This window comes from Phoca vitulina, unplaced genomic scaffold (assembly GCF_004348235.1).
Source record: "Phoca vitulina isolate PV1807 unplaced genomic scaffold, GSC_HSeal_1.0 scaffold5, whole genome shotgun sequence".
Classification (NCBI taxonomy): Eukaryota; Metazoa; Chordata; class Mammalia; order Carnivora; family Phocidae; genus Phoca; species Phoca vitulina.
The window spans coordinates 30195684-30217242 of record NW_022589708.1 but is presented as its reverse complement, the minus strand read 5'-3'; the positions used below and the strand labels follow the sequence as shown (position 1 = coordinate 30217242).

The window sequence follows — 21559 nt, the reverse complement described above, 5'->3', positions numbered from 1 at the left end:
TTTTGCTGAACATAAACACCTGACTACCACAGAATTTAGGTGTTCCTAAATATTTTTCCTTAGTATTTTCATCCAGTGAACATCCTGAGAAAGACTTGTTGAAAAGTGAGAAAGTTCTCCATTACTCCAACTGAGGAAATGTCCTTGCTATTGGGAACAGTGACAGAAATTCCTATCTCCCCAGAATATCCTCTCTTGCCTCTCCTCCATATGCTATCAGTCTCTTAAAGGGCAGTTCCAGTCCCTCTCCTCCTCCAGAATGTTTTGTCTGCTCTACCTCTCAGGAGCCCACATTCCACAGCATCTTGCCCTCCTGAGCCTGAACATATAATGGAATGTGAGGAAACTAGCATTATGGAGCAACCAGTAAGAGCCAGGTACTCTGAGAAGTAATTCCCTTTTCTCTACACACCCGGATCTCCCTGAAAAGAACATCTAAAGACAATGATAGAGAATATTAATAAAGAAGAGTAGAAGTTTTATAAACCAGGAGAACTAGGGAGAATGAGAAACTTTCACTTTGGGGAGCCCTGTTTTTCCTTTAGGGTTTTGGACTCAGGCTGATTTGTAGGGCTCAAAAAAGTGTATTTTATTTTTTAAGTTTTAAAGTCTTAGAAGACTAATATAACAATTCGCAAGTAAATTAATTGGGAAGCTTGAAATGAACAGTTTACACAAAGGACAAATTAATCACTGACCGAAAAGACGAACGGCATGATAGTTAACCTACTAAACGAGGCTTTAAGTAAAACAAAATAACATCAGTGTACTTCTGCTATTGATGTAGCAGAATAAGCTGCTTGTTTTAATCAGATTTTGACTACACTTCAGTGACATAATGATCAGGAGGATGGGAACTCACTGCCGCCATATCCTTGATAAGTTTAATGATGATCTCTGAGATCTGGGTAGGAGTTGAGCCCTTCATCCACCAATGACTTTCACCTCGACGGACATAACTATAAAGAAAAGTCAGCATTTGCAAACTATTCAGTGACAGTTACAGATAAATATGATGAAAAGTACTTCAGCATGCATTTTAATTTTTTGAATGATTCAAACAATTTAAGAATTTTAAAAAGAAATTAATCAAGATATTACCCATAATTTATCTCTTCAACCCTGAGAGTAGCTATTCTGATACATGTTCCCTTCAGGTATTTGTTTATAAACTATTTTTGTACCCTGCATCTTCTAGAACAGAGCTGTTCAAAGCATATCTAAGGACCACAAACCATTTTTTACCAATCCACATAGAGATATTAAGGGCTTGTGCCAGAATATGTCAACTACATCATTGAGTACACTACTCTACTTCAGCTGACATTTTTTTTTTTCTTTTGTTAAGACTATCTAGATGAAGAAAGCAACACACTGATTTACATTCTGGTGTTATTTAATATCATGAACTGGCTCTTTGACTAGTACTTTCCAGATGTCTAATTTTCTGCTTTTACACACAATTCGGTAACAAACTTCCTTGCATATATCTTTGTGCACACGTATAAACATTTCTGAGGGAAATAATTCTAGAAGTAGAACTGGTCGGTCAAAGGATAAGCATATTTTAAATACAGTGATATGTTATTAAACTGACATCCAAAAAGGCTGCAGTAATCTACATTAGATGCCATAAAAAATGCTTATTTCTTCATAATGCTGCCAAGACAAAGATATTTTCCTATCGTTTTAATCTATATTTCTCTGATTCCCAGCAAAGTGTCTTTTTGTTTGTCTACGGGCATTTGTAATTTTTCTTCTTGGAACTAACTGCTCTTGTCATGTATTTTTCTATCAGTTGTCTTTTCCCATTAATCTGTGGTCATTTTTTAAATATTATGACTAATAATTCATTCTCTACTATATAGATATTAAGTATTTTCAAGTCAGTTTATATTTTAAAAACATTTTCATATAATTAACTTTCATTTTTATGTAGCCAAATCTGAGAATTTTTCCTCTGTGACATTTGGGTTCTGTGTTTTAAGGAGGTCTTCCTGGATTAAAGATTACAAAAATATTCTTCTAAAATTTGTCCTAGTAGATTTTTAAAAGAAATATACATAAAGCTTTAATTGATCTCAAGTTTATTTCTGTATATGGTGTGAGATAGGGGCCTACGATATTTTTTCTACATGAGAAGTATTCCAACAACATATATTCGACACACTTTCCTTTCCCCACTAACTTGAAACTACACTTTTATTACATACAGCATTTTCTTTTATACATGGATTAGTCATTTATGGCTTCTATTTGGTAAACAAACAAGGTGGAATTTGAAATCCTGTCTTAATTCTCTAAATAGTGGCTCCCTCTATTCTATTTTAGTACTAAAACAGATGCAACGACCAACCTGGAATTGAAAATCATTGGAAGAGTAACTGTTGTAACACCTTTGCCCACAGTGGTACCAGCTGTTCCTGTGATGGTAGTTCCTTTGGCTTTGAGCTGCACTGTGAGTGCTTTGGCAATGCATCCCAGAAACATGTCCAAGATACCTAGTTTATTCCAATCTCCTTTTTCTGTTGAGTGAATGATATCACTGATATCTGCTGGGGGAAGGGATTTCACTCCTATGATGCTGGCCAGACGATTAGGGGTCACTTCAGGCAACACCCGTCTTAGTAAGGAGGTTACCTGACAAGAAAAATAAAAGGAAAGAATTCCTCTTAAAGATTGGTGTTCTAAAGTTCTCATTTTTTTAAATGAGCCTAGCTGCCATTCTATGACTTCAAAAGCTTTCAGAAGGACAGAAGTATGACTTAAACACTATTTTAATTTCTGAAGTGGTAATTAGCCCTCCAGAGCAGCAAGAAAAAAACATGTCTTTATTTGGTCAGGAATAAAGAAACATTACACATTTCATGGTAATAAGACAACCAGTAGACAGGATACTCTTTATCGCACTAGCATAGTAATAAAACGGAACATATTTTGCTCTTCCATATTCTCAATACAATGAGTCAAAAATAAAAAGCATGGAGTTAAGATACAATTCAAAAAAACAAATAACAAAACAAAAAATAAAGATCAATAGTTAAGACCCTAAGGTGATTCTCTTTGATAGTGTAATTTTTAACAGTGTTTCAAGGAACAAAGTAAACCAAAAGGTAAGTGGTATGACCAGTCACCTGTCTCTGGACTCGAGGAGAGGCCGTATGGAGCAGTGAAAAGAGATCCTGGAGCAGAGTTAGCTGCTGAGCCAGATACTGGCGGCCCACGTTAGAGCCACTCAGGGCTAAGACCATAGAGAGCAGCTCAAAGCAGTAAGCATCAGAGGAGGCATCTTCATCATTGGGCTGAGAATTGGCATTTTCTTTGCTTGATATAGCATGTTCCCATTCTTCACGAACTCTGGTGGCCTCCATGCGAATAGCCTGGACGATGTGAGCACACACCTATTTAAAGACAACATAAAGAAAATGTAAAAACATATTTGTAAATCTGATTTACTACTTCTAGTAAAAAAAAAAAAAGACAAGAATATTAGTTGATACTCAATTTAATACTCTTTCTCCCCATTAATTCTCCATCATGCTATTTTCTTAACTCATCTTAAAAACAATTAAGGAAAACTAGCAGACCCATGAATAAAAATCATAATATTTAAATCAACTACTATGTAGAAACTATTTATATACAAGTTACCAATACCCCTGCCTGTGGTTTAAGACATCAAATTAATCAAAGCAAATTACCATATTTTATCACTTCTAAGGCATATTTTCCTTCCACATATTATTAATATTTCTATTCATAATGTGTTTTATAATTGATGGCATTCACAATGTAATTGGCAGCAAATTTTCTTTTTTTAGTGATACATGAGATAACAGCACATTTTATAACTGGTAGCATCTAAGATTCAGTGAAACACTGTTAAAAAGATAAAGCACAGATGAATTTATTTATTTATACAAGATTTAATGATGTTGAAAGTTAAAATGATGGGCTAATGTAAAGCCAGTGTTTTATTTGACTTCTGAAGGGCTAATTATTATGTTATGTAGGTACCCCATTATATGAACAATCTAGCACTACTCCATCTCCTTATAATTAAAAATATTAACACTGATTTAGTTAACACTATAATTGCTCAGAAAAAAAAAATCAACCGACACACAAAAAAACAGTGGGAAAAGGAATACAGAAAATGCAAATGAAATTTGATGTAGCTGGATATTTGACACCAAAATGAAACAATCTACCTGAAAATGAGAAATAACAAAGAGCAGCAAGGTAAGAAAGTTAACATTCATAACAAAATCTTTAAAGTGATGCAGGTATGCCAATATACTCCTTCCTCTCTAGAAAAAGGCAGACACATTCTACAGGACCTATGAAAGAGTCAGCATAAAAAAGCCTCCATAAATTTTGGAAAACACTTTACACCCTAAAAACAAAAACTGATGAAGACAATGAAATGGCTATTTACCAACCTGTTTTTGTAAATTAGTCAGCTTACTCCTGCTGAATATGATTCCAACCATATGTTCTTTCAGGTCGGCATCTGATGTTGCCTTTACATAGAAAAAGGGGGGAGAAAAAAAAAAACCCAGGCTCTTTGAATAAAATTTGTATATTTGATCTTAAAGTATCTTGAGAAATAACTATGCAGGTATTTTTATAAGGTGAATTTATTTTAAATTGAGGTCTGTAACACTAAGACAAAGGATAAAGTTTGAAGAAACCACTATTGGTTAAGGTTGACCATAAAAAAAAAAAAAAAAGGCAAAATTTCTGAATTTAAGAAATCCAGAGAAGCATACTTTCTTTTCATGAACTTCTTTAATCTGTCAGTTTGGGCTACTTTGATTACATCTATTTCTAAATTGTGAGTATCCTACATTTAGTTTTTAGAACTCAGAAAATGGTATTTGGTTAAAAGGGAAATTTCCTAACAAAACTCTATAATGGTGTTCTTAGATTAGGCTAATCTACCACTAACAGGAGTCAAAGAAACATATCATAAGAAGAGACAAAGGCTGACATTTTATAGTGCTTATTATGTGAATGGCACTCTCCTAAGGTATAGATACGCAGCTATATAGTTACCACATACACATACTCTTAATCTTCACAACAAGCCCATTAGGTAAATATGATGTTTTATTTTACAGGTAAGAAAAGTGAGGCAAAGCTACTCTTCTAAGAATAAAAAATGACTCTTAGCCTCACTTTTCTTAGGATAAAGAAAGCTATAAGAGAATGTAACGCCCACTTTAACAATGAGAAGAAGCTGATAATCTACAAAACCATATAATTTTTGGTATCCATTGGACAGCTGAGGTTTGCAACCAGGTAAACTAAAATCCAAACAGACAAATCCAAATAGCTGGACACTTCAAAACTTTCTCTGCACTTGACAGAACAAGTAGATGAGCAACCAAAAATCAGTAAAGCTCTTGAAGACTTGAACAAAAGTATCAACCAACTTGAATTGATATTTATAGAACCCCCTCACAGAACAAAAGCAGAGTTCAATTTCTTTTCAGGTGCATGTGGACATTCACTAAAATATGACTCAGAATTCAAATCTTAACAATTTTAAAAGGACTGAAATTATACAAAGTATATTCTTTGACTGCTACAAATTACACTAGAAATTAGTAATAGAAAGCTATTTGAAAAATCCCCAAATATTTAGAAATTAACAAGAAACTTCTAAATTATCCAGGGGTCAAAGAAGAAATCGAAATAGAAATAAAAAAAGTATTCTGAACTAAATGAAATGAAAAAAAAATATAACCAACACACCAAATTTGTGACACTCAACTAAAGCAGTGCTAAGAAGAAAACTGTACCATTACTTATATGAAAAAAAGAAAGATCTCAAGTCTTTGAAACTAGAAAGAGAACAAATCAAACACAAAGCAAACAAATGGAAAGAAGTAATAAAAAGAGACACATCACTACAGATACTATTGATATTAAAAGGATAATAAGCATATATTATTAACAACTTACACCAAAAAATTTACAAAAATTCATCAAACAATACAGTTTAAAAGGATGAATTTTTTCCTTATCTAAATTCTACTTTAAAAACCTGACGTAAAAAATGATTCTCTTAATAATTGTGCTACTTCATGGGCATCTTACCACTAGCATAAACTTTCCCAAGCAACCTTAACATCTCAACCTACACACTCCTACTATTAGGCCAGCCTCTCAGTGAGCCCTGCTCCCATCCCCTCTGTCAATCTAACTCTGACCCATTCCCTTTCAGGTCCAAGTCATACCCAATACCTACCAAAAGCCTCTTTTGACCACTGCAGGGCACAATACTTCTAATGTACTCTGAAACCCTGTGAAATGCACAATGTTTTCACGTACATAAAAAATTGATTATATGCTACATAGTATCCCTACTGATTTCTTTTTTGGGGTGTGTGTTTAAAGGTTCATATCTAAGAACGGAACACAAACTTTCTGAGGGCTTGGTACCAGTTGTCATAGTTATTTAGCACAGAACTGCCATTTGCTAAAATTCAGTTGATTTAATGAATAGTCACACACTCTTGCAGTCATTCAAATGATATCCCCACAGGATGCTAAAAGAAACAACCAGAGTTTATAAAATCTTATTTTCTACAGACCCCAAATAGAAAGATGTGAGTGGATGACTTAGACATTACTATATCAGAAGGCACAGGGCTAGACTAGATAAGTCCTTGAAATTATCTTTCAAAAGGCTGCCAAGGTGATTATCTGTAGTATCTAATGACATAAGAATATTGAGACCAGTCAGGGTTGACCTCTTTTTGGAAAAAGATGAGGTTTTCCTCTTGCTTTAGAGTAGACCAAATAAGTAAAGGCAAACACACTTTAAAAGAAATTTCAAGAACAAGATGAAGAACAAGTTATTCCAATAAAAATATACTGAATGCATGTGTGTTTTATGCCATGGATATAAAGACAAATCAGATATGCACTTGGTCTTTAAGAAGCTACGATTCAGTAGAAGAGACAAATATGTCTATAAACAAACATATGAAAGAAATTGAGAAGAGACTCATAGAAACTACGATGAAGTTTAGCAGAAGGAAAACTGCATATTGTTGGGGGAAACATAAAGAAGATTCCTGGAGAAGACAGTATTTTTGAACTGGACTGTGAAGGGCAGATTAAATGGAGGAAGAAGATCATCGATGGTGCACAGTACAGTAAATGACTAAGCTGATTTTACAGATCAAACAGAGCAAATTTTGTTACTTACAATACTAGCTAGATCATATATAAACAAATAATTTCTTTTGATAGTTTCTTCATCTTCTGCTAATTAAAGTAAAAAACATTAACTGCATATAAACTAATATCACCTATCTATTAAAATACATGGCAATAGATGGATTATTTCACTGAACAAAAATAAGAAAATGAAAAAGGGAAATAAATATGTTTAGAATACAAATAAATACATTGTATACTTTTTCCTCTCCTTCAGGTGATGACAATAGTGCTTTTTCCTCTTGTTCCGGTGTAGGTTCAGCATCTCCAGAGATGAGTTTTCCAAATACCTGATGAAGACAGGAACATGAGAAGGAATCAATGTGTGAAAGCTAAAGGATGCATGAGCTAATTCTGCAGGTTTTATAATATTACTATGCTATTCTTGCTATACACCACTACTTTTAAGAGTTATGAGTGCAAAATGAAACACAGGAGTTTTGGGCTATAAGAGGAGGAAATGGGTCACATCTGTTGCCAGCCATCTCTAACTTGTTTTACAAAGTATTTTGTTACTATTTTGGTATTATTATTGAATAAGATTTTATTTCAGGGTATCCTGTGCTAGGTTATGTAGTGAGGACACTCACTTGAGATGTAATAAGTCTGAACACTCGCAGAGTCTCGGCTTCACAGTTCCTTTGCTGGGCCACGCTGGCTGAAATCTGGCCAGCAATTTTGGTGCTTTCGCCATCCTTCCAGCCCAGGACTTTTACTTGTCGAACTCTCAGCGTATTTTCTGGGCCCTTTAATTCAATCTTGATGATGTGATTATCCCCTCCTGGAAGTTCACTTGTTACCCAACCGATGTGCCTGGAATCCAGATCAACCTAGCACAACAGAAAAGGGATAGAAACCTGACACAGCTGTCTGACTCTCTTATCACTGTCCTGGACTTAGCGCTAATAACAGCAAGCTCAAATCACAAAGACTTGCGCAGGGACCAAGGTTTACTGTGTTACTTCACACTGATTATCTTAAACCTTGTGAGGGTAATACTACAGTAGCTATTATACAGATGAAATGAGGTTAAAACAGGTTGAAGGATTCTCAGTATGAGATGGAGTTGAGAATTAAAATGCAGGTGTGAGTACTTTCCAGGGATAAGTTTTATAAGTAACATCATCAATCAATTTATGTGACTGCCCTTTCCCTACACTGACTGTAAGTGGAAACACTCACAAGGTCAGCATCGGGCCCTGTTTTGTGCATCTTCACATTAAAGCACCATTTGAAGATAAGCATTTTTTTTTTTAAAAGATGAACATTTTTGATGTGCAGTTACTTAATATGTTTTACTTTTGAAGAAAAATTATATGTTACTTCACATTTGTGATTCCTTATTTCACTGCATTTCATTGAGAATATAACTTTTTTTCAAGGATTAAATTTCAATGCACTGTGAAATGGTTTTTGACACTATTCACTTGATAAAATGAAAACTGTTCTTATGGTATTTGATGTCGAAGAGAAATGACCTAGGACTTCTACATTATTTATACAGACATCTAAATTGATATTATTTTAATTGATAATGCCAATTTTCTAGAAAGAGCACTGAGCATAAATAAATAGTATCTCACTGAATAGGATTATTTCCCTAAATTTTTTAGCCTTTAAAACAAAATCTACTATTTGTTTAATCCAAAATCTCAATTCATTCTTTCAATATGATTCGAAAAACAAAGCAAAACAAGTGGTCAACATTTATGGGATGAAGGAGCTAGAAAAGAACAGCTTCGGTAAAGTTTCACTAACACAAGTCAGTTTATACAGAATCTCAGATACATGCCCAAACAAAACCTAACTTGTTTCTAGAGACGGTGTGTAAATCAACTTGCAGCCTGGATACAGTTTTAGTTTTATAAGTGATAGATTTTCAGGCTAGAGGACAATAATCTACATTTTAACCTGAAGAGTAGGTGTTGATTGTGAATTGATCTATGATGCATTTAAGGCACTCTGACTCTTTGTAAGGAGCTGGAGGCAGAGTGGAGGACTGTTAGGTACAGTATAATCACTCATGACAGGAGAACATTTAGGGCACTAACGGATAAGATGTTTAGCACAGGGATGGTTGTAAATGTTCCTATATCTGGACTATTTGTCAGTTTAGTGTTTTGTAAACAGATGATTTTCTATAATACTTTGGTAGCATGCCAAAATTAGAATTTAACAGTAAAGGCTGAGAAGAATTTCTCCCTAGGTAGCAAAACATTTAATGACAAAATTTTAATTACCTGCTTGATTCTGCACAAATCTTCTACTGCTTTGCCAGCTAAGAAGGTCATTGAGGTAACTTTATTCTAAAAGAGACAATTCACAACAATTATTATTCCATATTCCTGCTCCTGAATTTACAATGATTTCTTAAAGCCTACCAATATCACATTAACTCTGTCATCGTTCTTCCTAACTGATCTCACTCCCTCTGCCCGACCAACCACTTTCTTACAACCAACCCCAGTCTTGTCTTATTCTCACAAATTCTACCTTCAGTCTCCATGGGCTCTGAAAGAGGAGCTTGGCATTCCCTCTTTTTATCCAAAGTCTAGAGATTTATTTATTTATTTTTATTAAAGATTTTATTTATTCGAAAGAGAGAGAGAGAGCATGAGTGGGGTAGGGGCAGAGGGACAAGCAGACTCCCTGCTGAGCAGGGAGCCTAACGCGGGCTCAATCCCAGGACCCCCGGGATCATGACCTGAGCCGAAGGCAGCTGCTTAACCAACTGAGCCACCCAGGTGCCCCCAAAGTCTAAAGATTTAAATTCTATTTCTATCATGAGACCTTTCAACAACTCTGTTTGTCACTCTTGTCCCACTCTCTCTGCTATACTTTCCTTGCTTCTGGAGGTAAAAGCAAGGAAGGCAGGTGGCTTAATCAACAAATACTTGTGAGTGTCACAATGTACCCAGACTGCCTTACAGACTTGGAGAAGGATATATGAGAATGATGGGTTCTATCCTCTCGAGGTCCTCGCCACACTAGAGAAGGAACATTAACACATGAAATAAATACAAACAGAAGTTCAGTATCTTTAAGTACTGAAAAGAATCATGCTGGTACTAGAGCCAGAGACCTTAACGTTAAGTAACTTTTATGTGAGGCACATCAAGAAACAGATTAGCACATTAATTCCTTAGAGAACTGCATACTTAGCTATATAACAGCTCTAGGCTGATGCAATTCCAACAACTGCCGTGCATAAGGCACTGGTGGTGTGGGCAGGTGGGGACACAGAGGTACACCAGCCTCAAGGATGCATGTAACTTAGAGGAGGTTTCTTAAAAGGAAAGCAGATGTTGGCTTACCTACTAGGGCTTTTAAAATCGAATATTGCTACAATTATCTCCCTAAAAGGGAAAAATGTCAAATTGATTGCAATCATTTTTCTGACAGAGAATATGTCCTGGCTTAAAATATACCATGAATCAAAGATAACTTTGTACTGAACAGTAAATTCTAGCTAGAAAAATGTTTTGATTTCTTACACTTGACTTCCTAGTAAGATAAAGTAGTTGTGCCAATTGAAACTCTTGGCTCCTAAAAGGAGATAAGCTTATGATGTATTAGCTACACTCCCTTTTCTTGTTTGCTGCCAGGGAACAGGAGTTGGGGGTGGCTGCGTATCGATGGCAAGGAGTGTTCTGATAGCAGACTGGACTTCTGAGGTTGGCATTCCATCTGGGTTACCCAAGACCCAACCCCACCACTCTGGCTCTTTCTGGGAAAGGAAATACATGAATGGGATGGGAGAAGCTTGGCAATGGTCAAAGGGGATTTATTAATACTGTATCTGCTAGCAAGCCACACCCATTCTGAGGGAAAAATTCTAAGGAGTATCCTTCCCCAGGAATGGGGGTAGAAGCACGTGGGTTTGGCAGCTGGTGCCTTCTTCTTGGTTCTTACCACTCAAGTAAATAGGCCTCTTTTTCCTTTGTTGACTGCCTTTTGTAAAGGAGTACTTAATTCAGTTGAAACATGTGAACAGAATAGTGCTAGGAAGAATATAAATTATGACTATTCAGGTTAGTCTAGATACCCCACCAACACTGCCATGACAGCTAAGGGTGAGGGTTGGAAACTGAGAGCTAATTACACAATAGGTCAAAGTGTATTAAGTGCCATCAGAGTAATATAAAAAAGAACCTAGAGAAGGGAAAGAGTAATTTTTTAAAAAAGATTTTATTTATTTGAGAGAGCCAGACAGAGATAGCAACAGAGATAGTGAGAGAGATCACGAGCAGGGAGGAGAGGGAGAAGCAGGCTCCCCGCTGAGCAGGGAGCCTAATGCAGGGCTTGATCCCAGAACCCTGGGATCATGACCTGAGCCGAAGGCAGACACTTAACCGACTGAGCCACCCAGGCGCCCTGGAAAGAGTAATTTTTATAGAAGATGTACTGGGAGAGGATTTTTCTCCTGGTCTTTCGAGATTCTGGGAGGAATCTGATAGGCAGAGTTTAAGGAGAGGACTTCAGGCCAAGAGAAGAGCTGAAACAAGGGCACTCGGGTAGGCAGTTATAGGGCATTCATTTACTCTGCTTAGCTGGAGCCATGGTGTTATCTGTAATCACACCTCTTTTTAGAATTGGTATTCCACAGTGCCCCAGTCCTCTTCATCTGTTTTTAGATTTAAGATTTATTTGGGAAACATAAAAATGTTGTTTGGTTGGTGAAGTTCCACATGAAAATCTTTTTGCTAAGCTCCAAAATGATAGGGCATGGTCATCAAGGGTCTGAAAAGAACTAATGAGCCACAAATCAAGTTTCCTTTCTTACCCCAAGATCTCGGGAATTGTCCACATGGACAGATACGTAGCGGGCATTGATTCCTTTCACACAGTTGATGGTGATGTTCTTAGTTTTGTTTTTATCCTCATCTCCTGACTCCCAAAAGGTTTCTGTAGAACCATCTGTCAAACTGCCAATCATGGCAGGTCGGCTTGAAGTTTTTATGTCAACAATGCTGGTTAAGTCCTTTAAGCACATTACTATGCACAATTCCTACCAGAAACAAATGTACATTACTACAACACTGAAATGGAAATCTTTCATGATAATAAAACAAACAAGACATGAGGTAAGAAACAAATGAATCAGATTGTTTAGGAGTAACTTCCAGTTTCTCCTTCTGTACACTGTTGAATGTTAGCGGGATAACACAGGACAGGTGGTAAATGACTGACCTGACTCATGACTTCAAAGCCAGACTGAATACTGATGCTAAAACTTTCTTCACTGTCTCCATCATCTGATTTTGACAAAATATTGTTAATGTGATGAAAGACATTACTCTGATGGAGGAATTGGTGATCAGACTGCTTGAATTTCAGACTCCAGCACCTAAAAAGGCATAAGCAATATATTAAATAATTCCTAAGGAAATCCTGGAAAAGCACTCTGTAGTTAGTATTTCAAAAAATCTTAAATGTTCCAGGTGAAAAACAGAAATGAAAAAAAAAATCATGGAATAATAGCACTACCTCTTTGCAACAACGTAAGATCTAAAGAAAGTTCACTCATTTTACACATAGAAAAATACATTTACATATAAAGAAATTTGCTTCTGTAGCCATGAAGATCAAGGCTACAGAAACAAAAAAGGTAATAAATCAATTTCGCAGATACACAAGTGTTATCCCAACTGAAACAACCTCTCAAATTTATTAGTCTTATAATTTTATACTAATTCATCAGAGTGTATATAACACATACTGCACTTCAAAAATCTTGTGAGGAGGAAACACAATCTCCCCTCTGCTGGTCTTATCATTAGGGCTGTGGGTAGCCCCAAATCACTCCATCACCTTACAGCTTATAAAAATCAGTGGAGGATAAAAATCATTTATATGTGTGGCCCCATACGTAGCTCTGATAACAAGGTTCACAATGTAGGAGTAATGTTAAAATCTTAGCAGGCTGAGACTTAAAAGTAGGTGATGTTCCCCAAGGTAGACTTAGGCTGCCTTGTATATAACTAAGGTTCCATTTTTCTCAAAATTCTTTTCAATTCAAAACCCTATTTTGATTTCTGCTTCTGAGACTTCATTCTCCCTCTCCCTTTTGTGACATTTAAGAGTCTACTCTTGGGTAGCACTGAGACAAGTGACCTGGGGTAGAAGAGGGGGGAAGTGAGGAAAACTGTTACAGACTGATAATTCAGATCACTAAGAAGTGTATTAACCTCATTTTACAGAGCGGCAAACGGGTGTGAGCTAAGGAAGATGATTCTAGATTATGACAGTAATGAGTGAAACACCATTCACATAATGTAGAGATTCTCTGTATCTTACTATTTAAAAAGATCTTTTGAGCATTTTGAGTTGAATATTACATAAAATCTCTCCTCCACTGTACCTAGAACACTTAGATGTAAAATTACCTTAGGGCCATTTGCTGTAACGAACTGCCACTGGGGAGAGACATCATAAGATCGGAGATTGTTTGAAGTAAGCGGTGAAACGTGTGTGGTAAAGGATGAGCAGCTTCACCGGCAATCACTATATCTGAGAGAGGATGTTCGCATACCCTTGTGTCTTTCTCCTGAGACAGAAAGTGAAAGCAGGTTGATCAGTCTGTATGCTGAAAAGAACTTTCCCCACACACGAAAAAATTATGTATACTTATAAGTGTTATATATACTGTAAAGATAGTCATGTAACAGAAATGTAAATAAAACCAAAACCAAATCATACCCAAAACACACATTAAGATTAACTAATTATGTCTGTATTATCTTTTAGGGAAAAAGTGATGAGGTCACTCATAAATAAAATCACCAAACAAATGAATACTGTATCTGTATCGATTCTGGTGTGCTCACAAATCTACTAACAGGGTGACTCTATATGTATATGCAGAAATTGAGCCTCACGCACAGATTTGTCAGCCAACAGGCAACTGTTTTCATCCGATGAGTTTTAGGGTGGTTTCTTATGCAGGAATATTTAGTTGTTAAAGGTGTGAAACAATCTTACACTGTAATTGTGGATTTTTTTATTTCTCCTTGCAGTTCTGTCAATTTTTACCTAATATTTTAAAGACTATATTATTGATACATACATGTTTAGAACTATTCATCATTTTGTAGAAAGCTTTTTTATCCCTATTATTAATTTTGTCTTAAAGCTTTCTTTTTTTTCTGATGTTAAAAAGAGTCGCACCAACTTTATTTTGTTTGGTGTTTGTCCAGTATATCTTTTTCTAAACTTCCCCTTTTAATCTTCCTGGATTCTTATGTTTTAGATGTAATGCTTATAAACAGCAACTACCTTTTGTTTTTTCATCTATTCTGACAATTATTGTTTTTTATTTATTTTTTAAAAGATTTTATTTATTTATTTGAGAGAGTGAGGGAGAGAGAGCATGAGCAGTGGGGAAGTGCAAAGGGAGAGGGAGAAGCAGACTCCTGATGAGCAGTGAGTCTGATGCAGAACTCAATCCCAGGACCCTGAGATCATGACCTGAGCTGAAGACTCCAACCAACTGGGCCACCCAGGTGCCCCGTATTTATTTATTTTTTAAAAAGACTTACTTATTTGAGAGAGAGAGAGAGAGTGTGTGCACTCGGGGGCGGGGCGGGGGAGGGGCAGAGACAGAGAAGCAGACTCCCCACGGAGCGTAGGGCTCCACACAGGGCTCTATCTCATGACCCTGAGATCATGACCTGAGCCAAAATCACAAGTTGGGACGCTTAACCGACTGAGCTACCCAGGCATCCCAATTTTTGTCTTTTAAATGGAAGATTTAGTCTTCTTTGTACTTATTTCTAATATGTTACTTTCTATTTGTACCACTTTTTCTATTTTGTTTTCCCTCTTGGGGAGGGGTTGAGTTCTTTTTTTTTCATTTCTGTGTTTGGAAATTACACACTCTATTTCTTTTTTTTTTTAAAGATTTTATTTTTAAGTCATCTCTACGCCTAATGTGGGGCTTGAACTCACAACCCTGAGACCAAGAGTCACACACTCCACCCAGCAAGCCAGCCAGGTGCCTTCTCCCTATACACTCTATTTCTATCCTTTGTGTAATGACACACACTCAACTTAATCTAAAGCTAATCAAAATCATTATCAACCCACTGAACACTAACACCAATCACCTGCCTCCTCATGTATATGGTACTGCTGCCTGTATTTTGGTACTAAGTTTTAAAAATCATTCCCATTACACATTGTCACTTTTTATACAGTCTTTGTTAAGAAGTAACACTTTCTTTTCTTTTCATTCTCAGATATTCCATGTGAGATCTCCTCTTGTAACTGAAGCGCATTACAATTTTCCTTTCTAACAGTCTATTTGTGGCAAATATCTATTTGTCTGTTTATTTTCTGAAAATATCTTTATTTTGCCCTTCTTCTACAAAGACAGATTCACTGGATTGACAGTTATTTCCTCTTAGCACACTGAAAATATCAACTGATTGCCTTTTAAAAAAAGTTCACTGTCTTATAACTTGCAATATTGTTACTGAAAACTCAGCTGTCATTCTCACTGTCCCTACTTTAAGTGTAATTTTTTTCCTCTGTGGCTGCTTTAAAGGCCTGCTCTTTGTTTTGCTTGTTCAGGTAATTCACTATGATTTGCCCACCATGATTTCTTTTTCTTTATTTTGCCTGGGGCTCCCTAGGCTTCCTGATTCAATGCCTTGTCATTTGTAATCAATTCTGGACAATTCTCAGGTATCAACACTTCAAATAGTACCTCTTTTCCATTCTGTCTATCCTCTCTTTCTGGAACTCCAATTAGATAAATGTTACACCTTCTCATATTTTTCACTTTTTAAAGCAATTCATTTTTTTTTTTGTTTTATTCTGGATGATTTCTTCAGGTCTCTTTTACAATTCACCAATTTTTTGACTAATCTGCTGTAAATTTCAGAACTGATTTTTTTTTGGTTCACTGCTTTTTTTCTAACATTAATTATTATACTAATATATAATTCTTACATGTTAATTATTTAGTTCTTTTTCAAATCTGTCATTCTTACAGTTCTTACATTATTATATTTTAAAGTTTGTCTTTTATTTCTTTAAACACATTAAACATAGCTATACTATAAATAGATAAATTAGAACCACTGAAATTGTTGAATGTCTATTTCCCTTGCCTCTTGTTTCTACTAGTTCTTACTCATGATACTTTGTTTCCTTCTGAGTTTTAAGAATTGGGCTATGATGATGTGGCTTGATATCCTTGGAAATTAATCATAAAATATTAAGCATATAATTTAGGATGCCTGCAAGTGAATTAAATGCTGTCTAGTTTTCCCTTTACAGATATGGAAATGAGGCCCACAGTCACACTGTTACAGAGGTGGAAATGGGGCTAGCACCCAGGTTTCTAGGGTTCTAGTCAATGCCTTTCCATTATGCAGGTTGCTTCCTATAAAATCCAAGTCCTTTCTAGCCAAGCAAACATTTTTAAATTTCATGTCCCTACATGGTATATTTTTACTCTCTGCCAACTTACAGCAATGTTGTGAAGTAGATAGATTTTCCATAGAATAATGTTGCCCTGGTTATCTTACAGTGAGAAATCAGAACTGAATGATCACATCTTTCCTGGAGAGAAAACTTTCACTAAATAGAGTGAATATACTGCCCACAGCACTGAAATTTTATTCTTGCCTTTAGGTTATATAATTTGCGAATGAGCTCACGCATATTATTGCATTATCTGAAGATGGTTCTACTCTTCTATAAAAATATGGACAATTGAGAAGCCCCCAAAATCTCACTTACTTGTTCTGCATTTTCTTTGTTTGTTTTATTTTCCTCATCCTCTTCTTCCTCTGGTTCCACTGGGGCAGGTGTCAAAGATGCCACAAAATGCCACAGAATATCATGTAGAGAAGTCGTCTGGATGACATTACACAGAAGCCAGTTGAAAGCCTGAATGAATGATGGTTAAATGAGTCAAAGATAAAAAGAAAATATGCGAGTAAACATTCTGAGTAAGAAACAAAGTACTCCATGGACCAAGTGTTTCAAGGAAAGATACTAAACACATCTGACCTTCATTTCACTGAAAACACACTGAACTTATAATAGTCAATAATTTTGGTCCCAAGTAAAAAACATAATAGGGAAAATAATACTTATGAAATGTAACACAGAAATATTTTTTCAAACCACTTTTTATTTCAAAAATTCATCTTCATATTAATTTGCCGAAGCACATTTTTTTTCCCAACTTGCATTTAGGATAACACAAAATGTTTCTCAAGTCTGTACAAGCTATCATATACTTAAATGTATTTACATTGTTCCCATCATCAATGAAGTGGCAGGTTATTTATTATATTCATGACAAAAAAGATTAAAAAAAATATATATAATATATATAAAAATATGATAGATAGCAATCCTATCACTTCCAGAGAATAGACTCAGGAAAGTTATTATAGTTAAATTTATAACTCAAAAGCTCTACTTGTTATCTCTTTTTCATGATTCTTCTATCTGAAATGACATCCTTATTACAAAAAGCTTTTTTAAAAAAGATACTAACAGGATTCAAACAATAAAGCAGTGCAGAAATAAATTTCTTTAGAGTGCTTAAATATGGACCTCTATATTCATTTATATTCATAAACAAAGTTTAATTTTGATGTGAACATTTGATATTTTTGATTGGCCAATGTCTCTTAATTTTTTGAAATTTCTGTTGGGTAGAAAAGGAACTAACACAAAAAAAGTCATCAAATGGTATGTATGATCAATGAATCAATAACCCCATTAATGTATTCATACCTCCATAGCAAAAACTCGGCAAGCAGATTTCCTTAGGGCCTGTTTCATTGCTATTTCAAGACCTTCTAGATCATGATGTTGTATAACAAAAGCTAAAACTGGCCATTGGAAATTTCGTTCTCCTTTGGAAAGAGAGCTGTGGGCTGAGATTAGCCGGGAAAGCTCAGGAGATGGATGTCTCAAGAGGGAAGAACCAACTTCTATTTATTAAAAAAAAAAAAAAAAAATTAACTTTCATAGATAATACATACAATTAATATATTTAAGATGATATTAAAAATAACAGTATCTAGCTTATTCACTAGCGTCTTAGGTTTTTTTTTTTTTTTTGCATGTGACACAAATCGTAACAACTTCAATTTTTACTGAGGCTGAGAAAGATTAAATACTTTTTTTTAAAAGATTTTATTTATTTGTCAGAGAGAGACAGAGAGACAGAGCGTGTGAGCATGAGCTGGAGGAGTGGCAGAGAGAGAGGGAGAAGCAGGTTCCCTGTTGAGCAAGGAGCCCGATGCAGGACTCCATCCCAGGATTCTGGGATCATGACCTGAGCTGAAGGCAGACGCTTAGCCAACTGAGCCACCCAGGCATCCCAAAAGATAAGTATCTTACTTTCCTAAAATCATGTAGCTATTAAGTTGTTGCATTGTTTTTTGAATTCAGGGCTGAATCTAAAGTTCATGCTTGTTAAAACACTCTAAAAGCTAAGTATTGTATTTTTTCCCTAAATGGAATCTATATATGATATATAATTACCTATCTATAAATATTAGACCAAATCTTCATTTTAGTTAAGTGGGCTGCCTGATAAATCATCATATTATCCTTTTCTCTTGGATTTCTTTCTTTATTCTTGACATAGAATCAAGCAGCTCTATTTTGGGGCTATTGATACCAACTAGTCCAGATTATTTAACTTTTTTACTGATTAAGAGCTACTTATATCCCCACATTATCTATTCAGAGTGGAAGTAGCTCCAAGAGTTAGAAGCTTCTATTAGGAATGAGAATATAATCGTGAAAGTGTAAGTCACTGGAACTACTAGTTCACTGAAACTTAGTAGAAGGGATAATGGTGGCAACATTTGGCTTAGAACCTAACGGGTAAGATTTTAAAAGTCAACTTATTCTTGAGTTATCACTGGATGGTCTCTAGGTGTCTCTTCCAACCGAGATGCAAAATTCAGACAGGCATACTTTTGGGTGTGTCACATAAAAGGAATGTCAACCACAATTTAAAATTAATCCATTTCCTTTCAAAAACTAGATTTTATTTTATTTATTTTTAATATTTTTATTTATTTATTTGACAGAGAGAGACACAGTGAGAGAGGGAACACAAGCAGGGGGAGTGGGAAAGGGAGAAGCAGGCTCCCCACTGAGCAGGGAGCCCGATGGAGGGCTCGATCCCAGGACCCTGGGATCCTGACCTGAGCCGAAGGCAGACGCTTAACGATTGAGCCACCCAGGCGCCCCTCAAAAACTAGATTTAAAAAAAATATCTACAAATAAAACCATTTGGACCACACAATCTTTCTTTTTATCTTTATACTTACCAGTGTCTCCACTGTTAACTCTTCTTCTAGGAATGGCTTTAACTCGTGCAGGTAAAATGGAGTGTTGTTTATCATATTCAGAAGCAACAACTGAGTATGATCTTTGGAAGACAGTTCTCTTTGCAAGATCAGTATCGGTTATGGGACTAGTTTCCAAACTGCAGATAGAACATGATGACAGATAAAAACTTAGGAGAAAAAGTGAATAAAGTGAAACTATATTTAATTTATAATAGTGTAGTCAAATATATGAACCTATACCTCCTGTAGAAAAAACACAAATTCAAAGCCAACTTGATAATCTCTCTTTAAATCACAATTTGATCTTTCCAAATGAATCTGATTTCAGAAACTGCATCCTAAAACTTTTGGTTTTCTTAAATCTACTTTGCATTTTTCAATGAAAAAGAAGAAAAGGCATTAAATGTTCTAAACTCCTTTCAGAATCAAAAGCATTGTGGTGGAAGTTATATCATGATATTCAAGAAACCTAGACAGATATATTCATAAGAGCACAGAAGAGAAAGAAAATAGCTATGTACACACATAATAAATTGGAAAGTGAAACAATTCAATCTTCTTTCTGTGCCTGAGTTTTCTATTAGGTTTCTCATTCTTGGGAAGTGTTGCCAGAGCATGGCCACACTAAGTGCAATGAGAGGTAGCAAACTGATTTTTGGCATAGAGTTATATTATACTGACATTCTAGAAGAACTCAATGATTTTCATTCCAGTTTAAGTAAACTAACAATTTTTCTATTTACTATAGCAACATTAAAAAATACTTGAAAAGCTATTAATATGGTTATATATTTTCTTTTACTGAGGCTTTTTATAAAAAAGAGAAATACCTTTCCTTACTTTCTCTCTAAGAAAAATTACAAACTATTCTTTTCATGTGTTCTTTTTTCTGTTACCTCATTCCAAATAGGGACAGTTTTGCCCACCATGAGTTCTGGACTTCTTTTCCACCAGGTTTGAACTCCTATGACGGTCAGTCAAGCTTATGTTTCCTAGAAAGTAGTTAACTCCCTGGCTGTTTTCTTTACTCACCACCTCTCTAAGGGAATATACATTCTTGTTTGAACAGGCTGTGAACACTGTGCCTGGATGTCAGCATGGGCCAACAGGTTCCAGAATGACCAGAGAATAGGGATACATTGATTTAGTTCACTTTATAAATGGTGTTACTACAAAACTCAAGACATTTGTTGTGCTTTCAGAGGAAGCTTATCCAACAACTTGGAAAAAAAAAAGAATTGTTATACAACCTAAAAAGATAATGACTTGTTCTTATAAATATGGTCATGCTTGTAATTCCTTGTTGTGGGGGGCTGTCTTGTGTACTGTACGTTGACTAGCAACATTCTTGACCTCTCCATACTAGGATGCCCGTTGAACTAGCCTAGTTATTACAAACAAGGATGTTTTCAAACACTGCCAGATGTCACCTGCGAGACAAAACCACCCTTCTATCCCCCACTGTTTTAACGGAGTCATTATTATCTTTTGTAATAGCTTGGGTTTGTCAAGACTTTTTTAAAGAATAGCTCAAAGATGCTCTATTACCTGAATTACTATATGCTTGTGATATTTCAACTTGACTGAATATAAAAACACTTGAGTCATAGTTTCTTTTATTTAAGATTTTATGAAAACTACCCTTATGTGTAAAGTCTATAGTCTTCTTTTTTAAATTAATTTATTTTATTTTTAAATTTTATTATGTTATGTTAGTCACCATACATTACATCATTAGTTCTTGATGTAGTGTTCCATGATTCATTGTTTGTGTATAACACCCAGTGCTCCATTCAATACGTGCCCTCCTTAATACCCATCACCAAGCTAACCCATCCCCCCACCCCCTCCCCTCTAAAACCCTCAGTTTGTTTCTCAGAGTCCATAGTCTCTCATGGTTCGTCTCCCCGTCTGATTTCCCCCCCCTTCATTTTTCCCTTCCTACTTTTTTTTAACCTATAATGTATTATTTGTTTCAGAGGTACAGGTCT

The 21559-nt window shown here is 35.5% G+C and overlaps 1 protein-coding gene across 16 annotated transcripts in view; it reads right to left on the bottom strand.

Moving 5' to 3' along the window:
• Window positions 1-21559, bottom strand: part of MYCBP2 (MYC binding protein 2) — a 283331-nt gene that overhangs the window by 19893 nt on the left and 241879 nt on the right. For 14 of the 16 annotated variants that reach the window (XM_032402809.1, XM_032402815.1, XM_032402811.1 and 11 more), the window contains 13 exons: window positions 19548-19705; window positions 17992-18191; window positions 16981-17130; window positions 13620-13780; window positions 12424-12580; window positions 12017-12241; window positions 9474-9539; window positions 7824-8063; window positions 7425-7523; window positions 4443-4523; window positions 3135-3401; window positions 2357-2640; window positions 863-959 (listed from right to left, as the gene is read on the bottom strand). In XM_032402809.1, coding sequence (XP_032258700.1) covers window positions 863-959; window positions 2357-2640; window positions 3135-3401; window positions 4443-4523; window positions 7425-7523; window positions 7824-8063; window positions 9474-9539; window positions 12017-12241; window positions 12424-12580; window positions 13620-13780; window positions 16981-17130; window positions 17992-18191; window positions 19548-19705 — 2185 coding nt within the window. The remainder of the gene's footprint in view (window positions 1-862; window positions 960-2356; window positions 2641-3134; window positions 3402-4442; window positions 4524-7424; window positions 7524-7823; window positions 8064-9473; window positions 9540-12016; window positions 12242-12423; window positions 12581-13619; window positions 13781-16980; window positions 17131-17991; window positions 18192-19547; window positions 19706-21559) is intronic. The other 2 variants (XM_032402810.1, XM_032402819.1) reach the window with 1 other exon arrangement.